We start from the raw sequence: 16,764 nt of genomic DNA on the forward strand, positions 1-16,764 counted from the left end.
TCCACACAATGAGTTCGTGCCAATTTGGAATGACGTAAGTAAAAATTTTCATCTTCAGTTTTATTTGAATGCATGTTACATCTGATCAAAATCTGAACATGCAAAAACTGTTTTCCTCAGAGAAGTTTTGTTGTAAGCTGCGCCCTCTCTCTCTCTCTCTCTCTCTTTTCTTCTGTCTGTGCTGTAGGCGTGGTTCTTCGCGCATGTCAATGTTTTTAGGTAAGCGGACAGGCTTGATCTGCACCGCTATCCGCAATCTCCGTGCTTTAGGTAAGTGTTGTTTTCCCCTTTCTTTCTTAATCTCGCTACTTTTGTATGTTTTGTGTAGTTGCTGTACAGATTCGGCGCTAACAAATGTTTCGAGAAGAAACCGGATGTTATTCGCGCATTACGGTTAAGCACAGTTACTTTATGTTATCGTTATGCACCGAGGTTGTATATTTAATAAACGGTATAAATGCCTTATACCGTATATAAACTCACCGCTCGATATATGTGTGTGTGTTTGTGTTTCGCGTATTTCAATGGAGCCGTGCAACAAATTAGTCGAGGAGCGTCGCGTCTGAACACAGAATTAAGAACATCAAACTAACGAGGTCACCAGGTTTCCTGTAAATACACTTAATACACATCACTTTCCGTTAAGTATATATTTAGCCTTTGGTATATTCCTTCAGATCCAATATTTGTATTATTATAATTTTATTATTATACATGATAATGCATTATTTATGAATGCATTATTTTTTGTTTATGAAAAATGTTGACAAAACACTAAGTATCTCAAAGTGTAACACATTTAAAAAAAATTTTTATTAACAATAAACAATCAAATAAGTCTTAAAAACATAAAAACCTCTAAACTGATAGATTTATTGCATCCTAAATCATTAATAATATCCTGAAACACAGTTTCTGCACCCTGCTTATAGCAAAATATGTATTTTCTCCTAAATCATGTGATATAAATCACACCAATATAAATAATGAAGTAATATTATATAATAAGGAACAAAATAATGACAGAAAGCCATCAAAATACATATTTTCTTTTGTTCATATTTGTATTGTGAGCTCCTCTGTTGTTGGTGTGTTTCTGTGCATGTGTGTGTGGGTTTTGTGGTTGGCACACACATTTCCTTATTGAGTTTTGGTGTTTCAGCCTCTCATTTCATACTTCTGCAAAAGCTGCGGTTATTCCTCTTTGCCAGTTCTTGTTTTTCTGTATTTGCTTTTTTTTATTTATACTTATAGTGCTAACTAATACTTTTCATAGTGTTGAGCTCATTTAATTTTAGCTTAGAGAGATAACAGGAAATAAGGGGGTTTGGGGGACTTTCAAACACAAACAAAAAGTGCAAAGCAGAAGAGAGTCATGTGATCACTCTGGGAACAGATTTTTGAGAAAACAAACGAGTTGCATTGTGTGTGTGTGAGAGAGAGAGAGAGAGAGAGAGAGAGAAAGAGAGTATTATTGTACTCCGTCTTTCTTTGCCGTTGGTCTCAGCTTCTCTAGCAGATACAACCACACACACACATTACATGACACTGTGAGCAGCCAATCAGATTGTCTTTCAGACAGGAAGTGGTTAACAGGAAGTACAGTAGATCTCCTCCTACTTTGCCAGCATCATCCCCATCTGGATCATCATGGCTCCCCGATCCCCCTCCCCATCCCACTCCTTCAGTCCTGACAGAGAGACCCCTCCTCATTTTACACTCCTGCTACTATACCAAATGAATAAATATTGATAGGAATGCAAGCTAAGAAGAAAAAAAAACTTATGACTTATTTCATTTAGAAATCCATCACACAAATGAATGCCTGTAATTTAGTGTCTAATTTAGTGTCTAATTGCTAATTATATAGTTACCTTATATATATGGCTATGGAAAGAAATTGCTGGAATTATTATGTATAGGTTTGAGTAAAATGTTTGGTTTAGAACGGCTTGCTCACTATCTATGTTCAAATCCCTCTTAAAAACGTACCTGTTCAGTTTGGCTTTTTAATATTAATATTATAATAGTTTTTTTGATTGCTTTATTTTTAAATGTATTCTGTTGTCTCTATATTTTAGTCAACGTCAGCTTCATTGTCAATTTTTGGACATATAGAACATATAGACGTATAGAGAACCGAAGTTATGTTACTCTCAGACTCTAGGTGCCTAACATATAATAATAATATAAAAAGTAGAGTTTGAGAAAAAGAAAATTTACAATACATACAATTGTACATAAGATGTGGTCTAAAAATATATACATAAAAAGTGGTCTAAAAATATACACAAGGAATAAAAATTTGTAAACAATACAATAACATTAAGGGCATATTGAAAAATGTAATATAATGCAAAAAGGCTTGTAATCGTGATAATTATGATAAAGTGACTGTGTCATAATATATACGGAGGTAGTCCGGTGTGTCTAACTGGTACCAATGTTAACACTGGTATCAACTGACCAATGTTACATTTACTCTGTCGTATGTACAGCATTTTGGTCAGTTTTGTTGCTGTTTTTAAATGTGCTTTGCTTTATAAATAAATAAAGGGGCGGTATGGTGGCTATACATTGTTTTTTTTTTATCTTAAGTTAAAACAGTGGCACAGTGTTGTCTAAAAACATTAAATATAAACATATCTGGAAGCATAAAACTTAAAAAAATACTTATAAAAAACTTAAAAGTAAAATTACCTTAAAAGGAAATTTACCTTAAAAGTAAAATTAAAAAATAAATCAAAACTACAGTCCTAAATATACATTAAAATAAAATAAAACCTTTGTGCTTATAAACATGATGCAGTGCATTGAATTAGGAAATCAATAAGAAAATTTAAAAAGTATAATAAAAATAATAACAATAATAACTATAATATTTCAGAAATTTGAGGACTTTAATATAAAATTGTAGTTTTTATATAGCGCGTTTAAATTTAATTCTCAAAGAGCTTTACACAAAAAAGATACAGATGTAAAAACAGTTCTGTAACAGTAAAACTAAATAAAAAATAAAATAAAATAAATAAATAAATACTATATTGTTTCATTTTTTAACATTACTTACCTATTTTAGTTAACATAAACAAACAATGAAAATACACATTATTTCATTTAAACATTGATGAAATTAATGTAAAACAATATTAGATATAGAACAAATTAAAATCTTTATTTCTGTTTGTTAACATGCAACAAAGCAATGTCGACTAATACAAACAACTGTATTTTTTCAAACATCTAAATGTTTATGGCTAATTTAAGATCATATTAGCTAATGCATATCTATAGCAGGTGACATAGAGCATCCGCTACATAAAACATATGCTGGATAGGTTATCGGTTCATTCCACTGTGGTGACTCCAGATGAAAAAAGGGACTAAGCCGAAGGAAAATTAATAAATAAATTAATATCTAATGTGAACAAACAATTATTATCAAAACTCATTTTCTGTAAGCAAAAAAGGTGTGTAAGCGTTTAAAAGATTGCATACTCTCCATTCATTTGAGCAAAATGTTATTGTGTGTGTTACAGGTTTGGTAGCAGTGTGAGAGCCATGGCTTTCTTCTTCAAAGGAGCGGTGACAAGTATGTGCGCCCTCATATCACATCCCTCTCTCATTCTTCCTTTATCTTACACATTCTTAGATAAGACTATATAGTAATGCTTGTGCTTTTCGTAACAGGTTCTCCAGTTAAGACCAGGAGGCAGGAGGCTGAATACATTTGTCACAGGTACAGACATGCTGACAAGAGCGCAGGATATTTGTAGAACTTCCTCCTAGTTATTTTCTCTATGTTCTGTATAATATAAAGAGTTAAAGTTTTTCTGAATTTCTATTTCTTTTTAAAATATTTCCCAAATGATATATCCAAACAGCAAGGAATTTTTCACAGTATTTCCAATAATATTTTTTCTTCTGGAGAAAGTCTTATTGGTTTTGTTTCGGCTAGAATAAAAGCAGTTAAAAATTTTTTTAAATCATTTTAATGTCAAGATTATTAGCTGTCTTAAGGAATATTTGTTTTTTGATCGTCTACAGAACAAACCATCATTATACAATGACTTGCCTAATTACCCTAACTTGCTTAATTAAACTAGTTAAGCTTTTAAATGTCACTTTAAGCTGAATACTAGTATCTACTAGTAGTAAAATATCCAGTACAGGGTGTACGCGGGGTCTTAAAATGTCTTAAATTTCAAAAGCAAAATGCAAGGCCTTATAAAGTCTAAAATTCCCTGAAATATTGTGTTGTAGGTCTTAAAACATTTTTAAAAAGGTCTTCATTTTCCCCTGTCGAAGTAAAGCTACCCAATCAGTCAACATCCATATATGTACACTTGAAGTCCGAGTTATTTACCCCCGTTTTTTTTTTTTTTAACCTAATTTCTGTTTAACAGAGATTTTTCCAACACATTTCTAAACATAATGGTTTTAATAACTTATTTAATTTGATTTATTTTATCTTTGCCATGATGACAGTAAATAATATTGTACTAGATTTTTTTCAAAACACTTCTAATTAGCTTAAAGTGACATTTAATGGCTTAACTAGGTTAATCAGGTTATCTAGGCAGGTTAGGGTAATTAGGCAAGTCATTGTAAAACAGTGGTTTATTCTGTAGACTATCAAAAAATTTTTGCTTAAAGGGGCTAATAATTTTGACCTTAAAATGGTGTTTAAAAAATTAAAAGCTGCTTTTATTCTAACCAAAATAAAACAAATGAAAAATATTATGAGACATACTGTGAAAATTGCCTTGCTCTGTTAAACATCATTTGAGAAATATCGTAAAAAGAAAAATAAATTCAAAGGGGGGCTAATAATTCTGACTTCAACTGTATACATGATAATAACAGAGCAATATTTCTCTTTACATGATCTTCCATTTATGCAAAAGATATTTAGAGTAAGGGGAGCAGGCATAATATTTATAAATATACATAAAATAGGCAAGGTTTTATAACAGAAATGCATTATGTTGAATAGGAGTTATTATGTTGAATAGGATCCATTTGGACAAGGAGCCAACAAATATATATATTTTGATCGTTCATGTAATTGTGTCCATAATAAAAATATTTTTATCAATAGCCCCTTTCACGCAGTAATTTCGGTAAATATCCGCTTAAATATCCACGTTTGTATTTGTACCGATTTGTACACATAGAAGGGGTCAGACTTTTGATGATGGTTAATTGTACATAGTATGTGTGTGTGTGCTGGTGCTCACCGGCTGCTTCACGTGCACACAAGTCAAGCAACTGAAGCAGAGCTTGAAGGTAAACAAACAGTGGTTTATCATAAGCATTTTATCGATCATTTTTTACACTGTTGGCATTAAGAAGGAACATAGAAACGTTATCTGACTATCATTTAGCTGCTAAATGTGTCTGGAAAAATATTCAAAGACTTTTATTTTCATAAACAGCGCGTAGAGGACTTTTAAAGGTTCTTTAAAAGTCTTAAATTTGACTTGATGAAGCCTGCAGAAACCTTGCAGTAAAACATTATGTGCTGTCAACATGGCAAAGGTGTAATAAGTCTTCAGATATGTGTTCTTAAAACTATAATGTTTAGAAATGTGGTGAAAAAAATCTTCTTTACTTTAGACAGAATTTGGGGAAAGAAATAAACAGGGGGGCTAATAATTCTCACTTCAACTGTATGTGTATGCTGTACAATCTTGTTTGTGGATCCATATAAATCCGCCTGTGTAACTCTTTCAGCCTGGACTCCTCCCACTTCTCTGACTCATCCTTCGAGTGTTTCTCCACCAATCCACTGACAGGATCAGTGTGTGCGTGTCGCAGAAGTCCCCGCCTATTATCCAATGGTTATTATGTTCTGACGGAGGACAGTTTTAACACAGATGACGAGGGAAACGTTACTCTGACTCCCTCACACACCAGCGTCACATACAAGGAGAATCTCGTCCGGTGAGCCTCACGACACATTGGGTTTGTTGTTATGTGTGTTCTGCAGAGAGAATGAATTTACTTGATTTAAGACTAAACATTTTTAAAGAGGCTGTATTAGTATTCAGAAATCCTTCTTATGACAATAGAAAACCTTTTTTTTTTGCATGAAATATTGACGAGAAACACTCTTCTCTATATGCACCAGACACTTTCTTATAAACACACTAAAAAACAAGGTAACACTTTATTTTGATGGTCCATTTGAGTATTAGTAGAGTCTGCTTAATATCTGTTGATACCGCTCCTTCAACAGACATTTAGCTGACTATAAGAAACTTTGCAAGTACATGTCAACTTACACCAACCCCAACCCAACAGTCTGCTTATAATCTAATGAGAATTACTTGGCATGTAGATGCAATGTAACTTAAATTCAACAAACGGACCATCAAAATAAAGTGGTACCAAAAACAATGTTAGAAAAATATGGAATAATTTGTACTTTTTTTATAAACCGCATTATATTGTGTAATTGCATATCAGCTATGACTTGACAGCTATAATGTAATGTATTAATGCACGCTTTTTGTAAAACTGCTTTGGAACAATTAACACTACCGCAGAGAATGGTTTTTATATATTGTTTTGAACATTGTATTTGCATATGTCACAGAGTGTATATGCAAGATAATATCTCCTTTTTAAAACATTTTATTTATTCATGTCTGTTAATAAAAAATACACACTCTGTGAAATTCACCACAATAATATTTTTGGTAAAAAAAAAAAGAATTTTAACTCCCACACTGCCACAGACAAAATGCAGTAAATATATATGTTATTATCCCTATTTATGGTAATATTTGACATCTAATATTTTTGTATAAATAATGTACACATGTCTAATAATAGGGAAAGACACACATAACTGAAAGGCACATACATTTTTTTTATAATATTTTAATTGATACAGATATGGCTACTGAGAACGCGCGAGTGATATAAAGAAAAATCACATATTTCCGCAGTAAACTGCGTCACAGCACAACATAGTCTAACAAGAAATACATGGCCTGCAGGGGGCAGTTATGTAACATGGTGAGCATACTGAACTAATACAGTATACTGAGCATGTAAGCTACCTGTAAGCTGTGTGAAAACAGCAATCTTTAGGCAGCTGTGTGTGTTATCTTATACTATATAGTTTAACTGTTTAAAACGCCGATTTTGGAATGTCTATTTAGGCTAAATGCAAATAGCGCACCTCATAGGGCAGTAGATAGTATTGACAGGAAAGCGTGGGGAGCAGAGAGAGGGGAAGGATAAGCTTAGGAAAAGTTATAACCACTACGCCATTGACACCAACAAACACTATACTTTTTGACCATTTTAAAGTTTAATAATTTTTTTAAAACTGTATAATTAATCGTGCAAAAATGTTTCAGTTTTTATTTTACTGATTCAAAACTCAATGAATCAAAAAGGTTTTTCATTGTTTTTTTTGGTGCAAATTTCATGGAAACTAAAAGTTTTTTTTTACTAATTCCTTCCTAATAACACATTTAAAGGGACAGTTCACCCAAAATGAAAATTACCTCATCATTTATCCTCCCTCATGTGGTTTTAAACATTTAGAAAGAAAGTCTGTTAAACCAAAAGAAGAATTTTGAAGTATGCTGGTTGATGCAATACCATTGATCGACAAGCATAGTATGAACAAAAAGGACTTCAGAAATCGTCTAAATCTAGAAGTTCATCTAAATATCTTCTTTTCTGTTCAACAGAAGAAATTCAATAAGGTTTTGAGTGAGTAAATTAGTGCTTAGAGTTGAAAAAAGCACATTGGAAAATAATACATAAATAATGCATTTTATTTTCTAATGGCAAAACTCATATTTTTTGGTGAACTGTCCCTTTAAGGGTGCTAAAAGTGTCTCTGGGTGTTGAGCGGCATCTTCACATCAAATAAAACCTTATTGTTTGTGTGTGTTAGCATATTTAGACGAAAGCGGCGGGCAAAAAGATCACTGGCCAGCCTTCTGAGTGACATGAGCCAGTCGTGCCAATCCTGGCTGGAAGGAAGTGTTTTTAGAAGATCTGAGCCAATCACACCCATCCAGTCTTCATGGGAGGAGTTTGACCACAGTTATGAGAAAGAATCGTCCATCAGCTTTACCTATGGTTAGTTTCATACTTCAAAACAACTAGTTTAAAACAACTAGTGGTAACATTTTACAATAAGGTTGTATTACTAACATGAACAAACAACGAACAATGCATTTAATACAGTATTTGTTCATATTAGCAAATGAAAATACAGTTGTTTGTTCGTTAACTCACGATGCATTAGCTAATGTTAACAAACATCAATTTAGATCTTAATAATGCATTAGTGAATGCTATGATTAATAAATGCTGTATGCGTATTGGTCATAATCAGTTCATGTTAGTAAATACTTCAACTAATGAAACCTTATTGTAGTGTGACCAAAATAGTTGCCTGTTTAATTTTGTGAACTTCTGTGTTTTTCTTGAAAGATCCTATAGATCCTGTTTCCTCGCCTGATAAACTGCCTCCTCAGACTCAGCTTGAGGAGGAGGAGCCTCAGTGTGATTCATGCGCCACCCATGAACAGTTCAGCCAATCAGTGAGCGGCCTCCTGGATGTCCCTCCTCCATCTGTGTGCCACCTCGATAGTTACGGCTCTTCCAGCAAGACTTCATCAGGTGAGGAAGAAACCTTTGCTTATTGTGAGATTTAAATGAACATGGAAAGGATTTTGGTAATTAATTTTGATTATGTGTTTCAGAAAATGTGTTCATGAAAGTCCTTCTCCTCATCCTCACTCTGTGCCTCTGCATCGCCATCTCATCCGGGTAATGAAAAAGTTTGTGTGTGTGTGGGGGTGGGGGTGGTCCTAGTATTTGTGACGTTGTGGGGGTCAAATGTCCCCAGTAGTATAGCAATACCAGTAATTAAAAAAAAAAAAAGATCGATAGTGAGGTATTTTTAAAATGTAAAACTGCAGAATGTTTCCTAAGAGGGTTGCGTTTAAAATTTAAATTTAAAGGGATAAAATTTACAGTCTACTATGTGTCTATGGGAAGTCCCCATAAAACATGAAACCCCAATGTGTGTGAACATTTAATTTGTTTGTAAGTGGGTGGAGCTTTACCTCACATGGGTTAATGATGTCATAATATGCACAGGTGGCTGCTGGGAGGTGTTTCTGCAGCCGTGGCATTTGTGGTTCTGCTCTCTTCGATATGTGAGTAAAGAAATCAAGTTAAATAGCCAGCTTAGTCACATTTATACTTCTGTAGGCAGATATATTCTTGATTAAAAAATATATAGCGATGATTAAAAAAAAATTATTCATACTGTTTATAATAACTTCATTTCTTAATTTTTGGAGGGTAAAATATGTGAATGTCATTGCCTCTGTCTTCTCAGGTGTGTCTAAACCCGGTTCTTCAGTGCGCTGGAGGAGAGCAAAGACTGAGGTGAGAATCTGATGACAGATTAAAGGCTTTTTTCACAGAAAACAAAACTATATTAGCCTTCACACCATAGAATGATAACATAAGTATGTCTGATGATTTGGCAACCCAGGCTCATTGGAAATACACAACTCTGGCTATGTTTCTGCAAAACCACAGAATGTACCGCTACATACTTTTCGCCGCAGTTTGATTTGATTGGATTTCGAACAAAATATCATACACTTAAAACAATTCCTCAAACTAAACATATTTCATCATAATCAACAAAAATATTTTCTTATGCATATACACTTCAAATAATAATTTAATTTAGCCGGTTAGAAATGGAGCTGGAATAAGCTTATTTCACTGCAGTTTTTTGGTGAAATGAACATTGGGAAGAAAACGTTTGGTCTTTATTCTCACAAACTATGATTATGTGGCAGGTTATTGACAAATAAGTGAAATAACTCCAGCAAACACAGAACGTTTTCTTTACATCTCCATATGGTCATTTGTACGAGTGCTGTAGAACATGGTTTGACAAAAGATCAATTGATTTTTGTTATCATTTAGTTACGTTAAAGGGATCGCTCAACCTGAATTAAAAAAAATACTTACTATTTACTCTCCCCCAAGTAGTTTCAAACATTTATTAGTTTCTTTCTTCTGTTGAACACAGAAGAAGACATTTTGGAAAATGTTGAAAACCTGTAAACCAATGGTCTCAAACTTCCTGGAGGGTCGCAGCTCTGCACAGTTTAGCTCCAACCACCTCTAATTCACACCTGCTTAATAGTCTCTAGTAGTCTAAAGCCCCGTTTACACTAGTGCGTTTTAGTTTGAAAACGCATAAGTTTTGCTACGGTTACGCCATCCGTCCACACTACGCCGGAGTTCTCGAGCGCCGAAAACGGAGCTTTTCGAAAACGCTGGAAAGGCCGTTTTCATTTTAAAACGCTGCTGCTCCGTCTCAGTGTGGATGGGGAAAGACGGAGACATCTGAAAACGGAGGCGGGGCTGCAAACGTTCGCCTATCTGATTGGGGCTTTTCCTCAATATTAAGTAGCCCACACACAGTTCAGTCTCGCATCCTCTTCTTGTAAGTTCAGACTTCGCAAGTTTGAGCAAGGCTGCAGTCTCCCCCTTCTCAGTTTGATATGGAAAACATACCGAGGACACGGGTAAATCTTCAAAGGGAACAGTGTACTTTATAACTTCATTCACATCACATTGGCTACGTTGTTTCACTTTCTCAACAATAAAATGTAAACATGATTTAAGGAACTGCCTATTTTCTTTTTAATATTAGCAACTAAACAGACAGCAGAAATGTTGAGGCGTCGTGCTGCATATATGAGCGTCATCTTCACTGTGTGGATATTTATAACAAAACGGAGCCTAACAACTGCCTCCTTTCAATTTCAGTGAAAATACGAAACACACCCTCTCTTTTGCTGAATATCAGTTTTAATAATCGATAATTATAAAAGTATAACATACAATAAGTTTATACATTGTAGGAAATACAGACGAGCGATCAGTCAATGTACCTGGATTAATCATTAACTTATCTTTGCGCTTAACCAAAACATGTTACCCGTGAACAAGTAACTTAATAGATTCCAATGACCAAAGTCAGGGAATTGGCCTATGTCGTTAGATAAAGACAACAACATGAATGAAATATCACGTTCAGCAAATATAGTGAGATTAGATCCAGCGGGAGATGCGTGATGAGCAGTCCGACAAGCAGAGCTCTCATCTGGGTAGAAATGCTGGAGCGCTTGCCCGAAAGTGTGAGTGTGGTCACGTGATGTGCGTTTTCAGCGTTTTGGTGTGGACGGAGAGCTGTTCAGAAACGCTGGGTAAAACGCGAGTGTGGACGCGGATCGTTTTCATTCTACAACGCCGTTTTAAAACTAAAACGCACTAGTGTAAACGGGGCCTAAAACACCTTGATTAGTTGGATCAGCTGTGTTTGATTAGTGTTGGAGCAAAACTGTGCAGAGCTGCGGCGCTCCAGGAATCCAGTTTGAGACCTATGCTGTTAACATTGGCTACCGTAGTAAGAAAAACAACAATATGGAAGTCAACATGGCTAGCGGTTTTCATGATTTTTTCTGAATGTCTTCTTTTTTGTTCTACAGAAGAAAGAAACTTAAACAGGTTTGACAAGTGAAGGGAGAGTAAATGATAATAGACTTTTCAGTTGGGTGTACAATGCCTTTGAGTGTGCTTTATTGTAGTTTGGTTAAACACGACAAACAGCACCATCTTGTGGACGTTTCATAAAAAAGTGCATATAAATATACCAGGTTTTGCGAGAAGGGTATAAATGGAGGCCGGAGCCAGCTCCAAGTGGGTGGGTCTTGGAGCTCCAAGTGGGCTGGACAAACCTTATTTAGTCGTATTTAGACTTCAATATTGTGCTTTCTGATTTTGTACACCTAACCCTAACCCTAAACCCAACCTCACAGTAACCAGTTGTGTTTTATTAACGTCTACACCTAAACCCAACCCTAAACCCAACCTCACAGTAACCAGTTGTGTTTTATTAACGTCTACACCTAAACCCAACCTCACAGTAACCTGTTGTGTTTTATTAACGTCTACACCTAAACCCAACCTCACAGTAACCTGATAAACCCAACCTACTTGCGGTTTGAGTCCATCCCACTTGGAGGTCACCCAACCTACTTGCGGTGTAATTCCTCCCACTTGCAGGTCTCCGGGCTGCAGCGATACCTACTTGGGTTTTGCAGAAACACAACCAATCATGTATTTCCTGACACTTTAAATACTGGAGCGCTTTAAATACATGTTGGTCGTCAATGCTCGAAATCTGAATGGCATCCATTTTGTGTCTCTGCTTCAGGACATCACCTCCAGGAATGAGTGAGGAGGAACAAACACACATGCACGCTGTGCACACAGATACATCTGTGTGAAATCTGACCTGAGAAGACCAGAGGACGTGAGTGTGTGTGGACACACATCCTGCATCAGCATTAAATATTAGTCCAGGTTTTGTAGGACTGTTTTCACTGATTATCTAAAGAGTTCTGATTGTAATGATTATAGAATTATTAAGTAAAACAGCATTAGTGATGGCGAATAACTGTCACAGGAAAAAAATTGACAAATCAGTGCTGAACTATTAGTGAAAGTTTAAGAAATGGAGGATTTTTCCTAAACAAATGATGAGGGATTCTCTGGGAGTCGGTGGAGATGCCCTGCAGGACAGAACAGAGCAAATGTGTCAGTCGTGTTTGTAAATCCGTCAACTTGGCTTGGTTGGGATCTTTAATGAAACTTTAGTGTATGACGTTATTCGTCTATAAAGAAGTTTTGCTGCAACAGCCAGTTTAATATAATAGCTTTGCAGAAATTTCTGTACATTTTGAGACATGGGAGCAAAAGAAGTGCCAGCTTAGCTTTGTGCATTTGTGAAGTGCCTTTGTTATACAAAACAGGAGACTCATTGCCATTAGCCAGGGTTAAAGAAGCACTTCTGTGTGACTCGAGAGGGCTCAAAAGTTCAGCACAGAGTGCTGCTAATTAGGCATGGGCTGATAACCGTGTTCAAGGTATACCACGGTTTGGAAAAGTCAGGGTTTTTAAACCGTCAACATTTTCTGCTATACTATTCCTAAGGTATGTGTAAGATTTTTATTTACATTTTTTTTGTAGTTTTTTTAAGACAACAGTATCTCCAGCAAAGTGTTTTTGTAACTAAGGAAGACAACAGAAGTCAATAATTCATTTGAATTATTTAGACATTTTTAATGCTCCAAAATACTTTAAATGTTTCCCAAATTAAAATATATAGACTGATTTCACGCGGCCACCATTTTCAAAAGCGAAATCAAGGCTGCGGTGGGAAGAAAGCCGGAAGTATCATTGGGAGTTACATAGGAATGTTGTGTAGCTGGCTATATCTTATCGGCAAAGAGAAAGTGGCACAAATTTATCATTTCTCCGCCTTTCGGGAGACCCGGAGGTCCGTTCTTAATGAATGGTGAATGTAAAAAGGGATATCAGAGCTCATTTTCAGCTAAGTTAAGGGAAATGGCACTAGTTAACTAACGTTTTCTTTCCCAAGCACACGTTTTAGATGCCATTTATCAAACTCGAATTAATAAACTGATTCTTTCACTATATTAGGCTTGTCACGATACTGAATTAAAAGAAAAAAACGGCAACTTTGCGCTAACATTTAAGGCACTGTTGATGGCTTTCTTAAAACAATGCTGATTTGCCATTGTGTTCACGTGTTCAACAGAAATGATTGTGATTGGCCGAGAAGGTCATCAGTTCACCCACCGCTGTACACTGAGCACAAACACAGACGAGCCGAGCGATCTGCTTGATGACTCGACTGATCTTGACGGCTGCTTCGCGCTCCAGTTCGTGTATCTGTATTTGCACTGGGTGAAGAGCGGTAAGGTTTATCACTCCCCGGGTTACACAGGCTGAAGTAGGGAAGCGTCCTCACGGTGTTTAACTATAGTGCCATGAGCTGAAACCTAGGAGGACACTTAAGCGTATCACTGAGATTGTGATTTTGTTTGATGCTAAATTGATTTTAATTGTTTAAAATAAACTTACTGGATAATATTAAAGTAATGGTTACACCATTTCTGCATTTTGAAATCTCGGCAACAGCTGGAGGTGTGTAGTACACAGCATGTTACTGCAATGTTTACAGAGCTGGTCCTATACTTCCGGGTTTCTTCCCACCGCAGCCTCGCTTTGGTTCTTTAAAATGGCGGCCGCGTGAAATAAGCATATTGGGTACAAAGGAGGAAAAGGTTTTGTTTTTTACCCAGACATGTGATATTTTTATCCAAGGTTATCATCACCGTCAGAATCTTATACCGGCCCATGCCTACTGCTAATATATAGGAGCGCAATAATTAGATTTATTGTAAAATAAAAATATTGCACTTACTGTAAAGCTCTTTAACAGGGATATTCTCTATAAGTTAAGACCATTAAACCCTATCTGCAGGGAGTTAGTGTTGCCAAAGGAGAACAAGTTCTGGATTTACTGCCTAATGTTTGTGTAATTCTGTCACATTTTACAAGGATGCAGCTATCACAGAACATTTAGAGTAAACTGTGAGTAGAAAGCGGTGTCTGTAAAATGTGTTGTATCCTCTGGAGGGAAGGGCTCCTTTCTGTTCTTTATAGGAAACAGTGGAGATTTTAAAGGCAGCTCAGTTTTGAAGAGAACAAAGACATTTTGTGAGAAAACAAAAGCAAAGTAAAGGGTATTATGAAGTTAAAAGTGGAAATATTAGAAATCGTTACATTTATGCCTACATATCTGAAAGCAAACATGTTTGAAACCAAGCCAAGGTGAAAAAGATGCATTTATCATGTGTTTGTATGAATTGCATTGTCGTCAGTGTTTATTATGGATGCTTTATAGTGGCCAGAGGCAATGAAATATTCAAGTTCAGGACTGAATGATTATTGCTCTGAAAATAGTCAATATTTACTGTAAAGTGTTTTGAAAGCTAGTTTAATTAAATTAATAGTTATTCAGGGCCAAACTCAGTTTAGTTCGTAATAAATGGCTGAAAGCTTCATTTATTACTGAAAATGTATTACTGGGCAAACAATATAATTCTATTTTTGGACCAAAAATGTCCAATCAGATTTCCCTAATGTTTTTGTAGCTGTGCCTGGTCCTGTAACTGCTGCTTGCAGCTATATTTATAGTAATAATTACTATTGTTATCAAGTGTGGGAGATGAGCAGTTAATTTAATATATCCAAACATAGATAGGATTGTTTAAAAAAAAAAAAAAAACAGAACAAAAGATGTGTATTTTTTATATATTGTTGTCTTGCAAATGAGATAATTAAAATATCACTGGGTACAGAGTTAAAAGGCAAGAAGATTTCAATATGATGACTTTAAATCATTGATTAAGAGCTTATGACTGGCTGTAGTTTCACGCCAATATTTATTGTAAAATTAAGATGGAAGTACAAAAGTGCATATTTCCAGTTGTTGAAGCAGCAAGTGTGTATTTCACTGGCCTCATGTGTTCACTTATAGTAATCTTTTAATGAAAAGGTTTTTAAATATTGAATATCACCCTGCCTTTAAGCTTTGATTACTCCAGTGATCACGTTACTGTATTGAACAATCACAACAAAACTAAAGATTACTTTAAAAATCTAAATCTTTAGTTACTATATTATGCTTATTATTCCACTGCATATAAAAGTGAAATGTGAAAATGATGTGTTCATGTACACACTGTAAAATATCTTCTGAAAAGGAAATGCATTTATAAAATTTGCACAAAAATAATTAGCCATGCTAGAAAGTAGCAGTGATTGGCCTTAAAGCTGATGTTTTTTTTAAGATTAATAGTTTTACAGTGTCATTTTTTTGTAGTAATTATCCATTTTCATTAATAAAGTTTTTATGTATAAATAAGAGTTTGATTATTTCTTGAATTCTTAAAATCTTTATACAGTTAAAGAGTTATTATTTGACCTAACTAATGAATTTCTGTTTATTTAGATATTCTTTAAAGAGAGCCCCTATTATGGTTGAAATTACATAAGTTTTCCAGAATAAATAACTAAACGGTAGGGTGGCGGGAGATAGGTCTGAAATACGGGAGACTCCCGGGAAAAACAGTGTGTTGGCAGGTAAGCTCACACATACACTCTGCACTCTGACTACTTCAATTTTGTTGATAAGCCGTGGTGGGTGTTTTACTCTGTCGCGCGCTGAGCGCTGTCGACCAATCGCAACAGACTGTCATCGGTCCAATCAGCGCAGATTAGCTTCATGCTAAGGAGGAGTTTGGGAACAAATTAATTGCTGAACGATTCATATGGGAGTCTCTGGGATAATTAGGTAAAAATAAATGCAGATTATAAGACAATAAAAGTGTTTTTTGACCTTGCATGCATACCAGCCAGTTGGCTGAGACCCTTAAACCCAAATATGACCCTTTTTAATGTATAATACAGGCTCTTTAATATTGTTGGCTTTAAATGGATCAAAACATTTTTTTGGTAATTAATGATGTTTGTGGGTGACGAGGTGGTGCAGTGGGTAGTGCTGTCGCCTCACAGCAAGAAGGTTGCTGGTTCGAGCACCGGCTGGGTCAGTTGGTTTTCCCCCACAGTCCAAAGACATGTGCTGTAGGTTAATTGTGCTAAATTGTCCTTAGTGTATGTGTATGTCCTGGTCCTCCAGATTGGCGGTTGAGCTTTTGGCTAACAACCCACCTCATAAAAATAAAAAACTAGATGTTACAAAACACTAATATGGTGCAGCTAAGGTTTGGTTTCAATATAGATAAGCCTGGGAGTAAG

General features: G+C 35.4%; 1 protein-coding gene and 1 long non-coding RNA gene across 4 annotated transcripts; one reads left to right on the forward strand and one right to left on the reverse strand.

The window, feature by feature from the left end:
- Positions 1 to 189: 189 nt before the first annotated feature.
- Positions 190 to 15,873, forward strand: tmem71 (transmembrane protein 71). Of its 3 annotated transcripts, none has more exons than XR_012389036.1 (11): positions 212 to 270; positions 3,540 to 3,592; positions 3,691 to 3,739; positions 5,737 to 5,946; positions 7,922 to 8,109; positions 8,467 to 8,655; positions 8,739 to 8,805; positions 9,139 to 9,197; positions 9,383 to 9,432; positions 12,290 to 13,257; positions 14,160 to 15,873. XR_012389036.1 is itself a non-coding variant. In NM_001130853.3 (10 exon segments), coding segments are annotated over 9 exon segments (867 nt in total). In that variant the 5' UTR covers positions 190 to 270; positions 3,540 to 3,561; the 3' UTR covers positions 12,314 to 12,994.
- On the reverse strand, positions 9,218 to 12,647 carry LOC141378656 (uncharacterized). The gene is made up of 2 exons (XR_012393628.1): positions 11,360 to 12,647; positions 9,218 to 10,221 (listed from the first exon to the last, which is right to left on the reverse strand). It is a non-coding gene; the product is annotated as an uncharacterized lncRNA (long non-coding RNA).
- Positions 15,874 to 16,764: the final 891 nt, after the last annotated feature.

The sequence above is a fragment of the Danio rerio genome, chromosome 2 (assembly GCF_049306965.1).
Source record: "Danio rerio strain Tuebingen ecotype United States chromosome 2, GRCz12tu, whole genome shotgun sequence".
Classification (NCBI taxonomy): domain Eukaryota; kingdom Metazoa; phylum Chordata; class Actinopteri; order Cypriniformes; family Danionidae; genus Danio; species Danio rerio.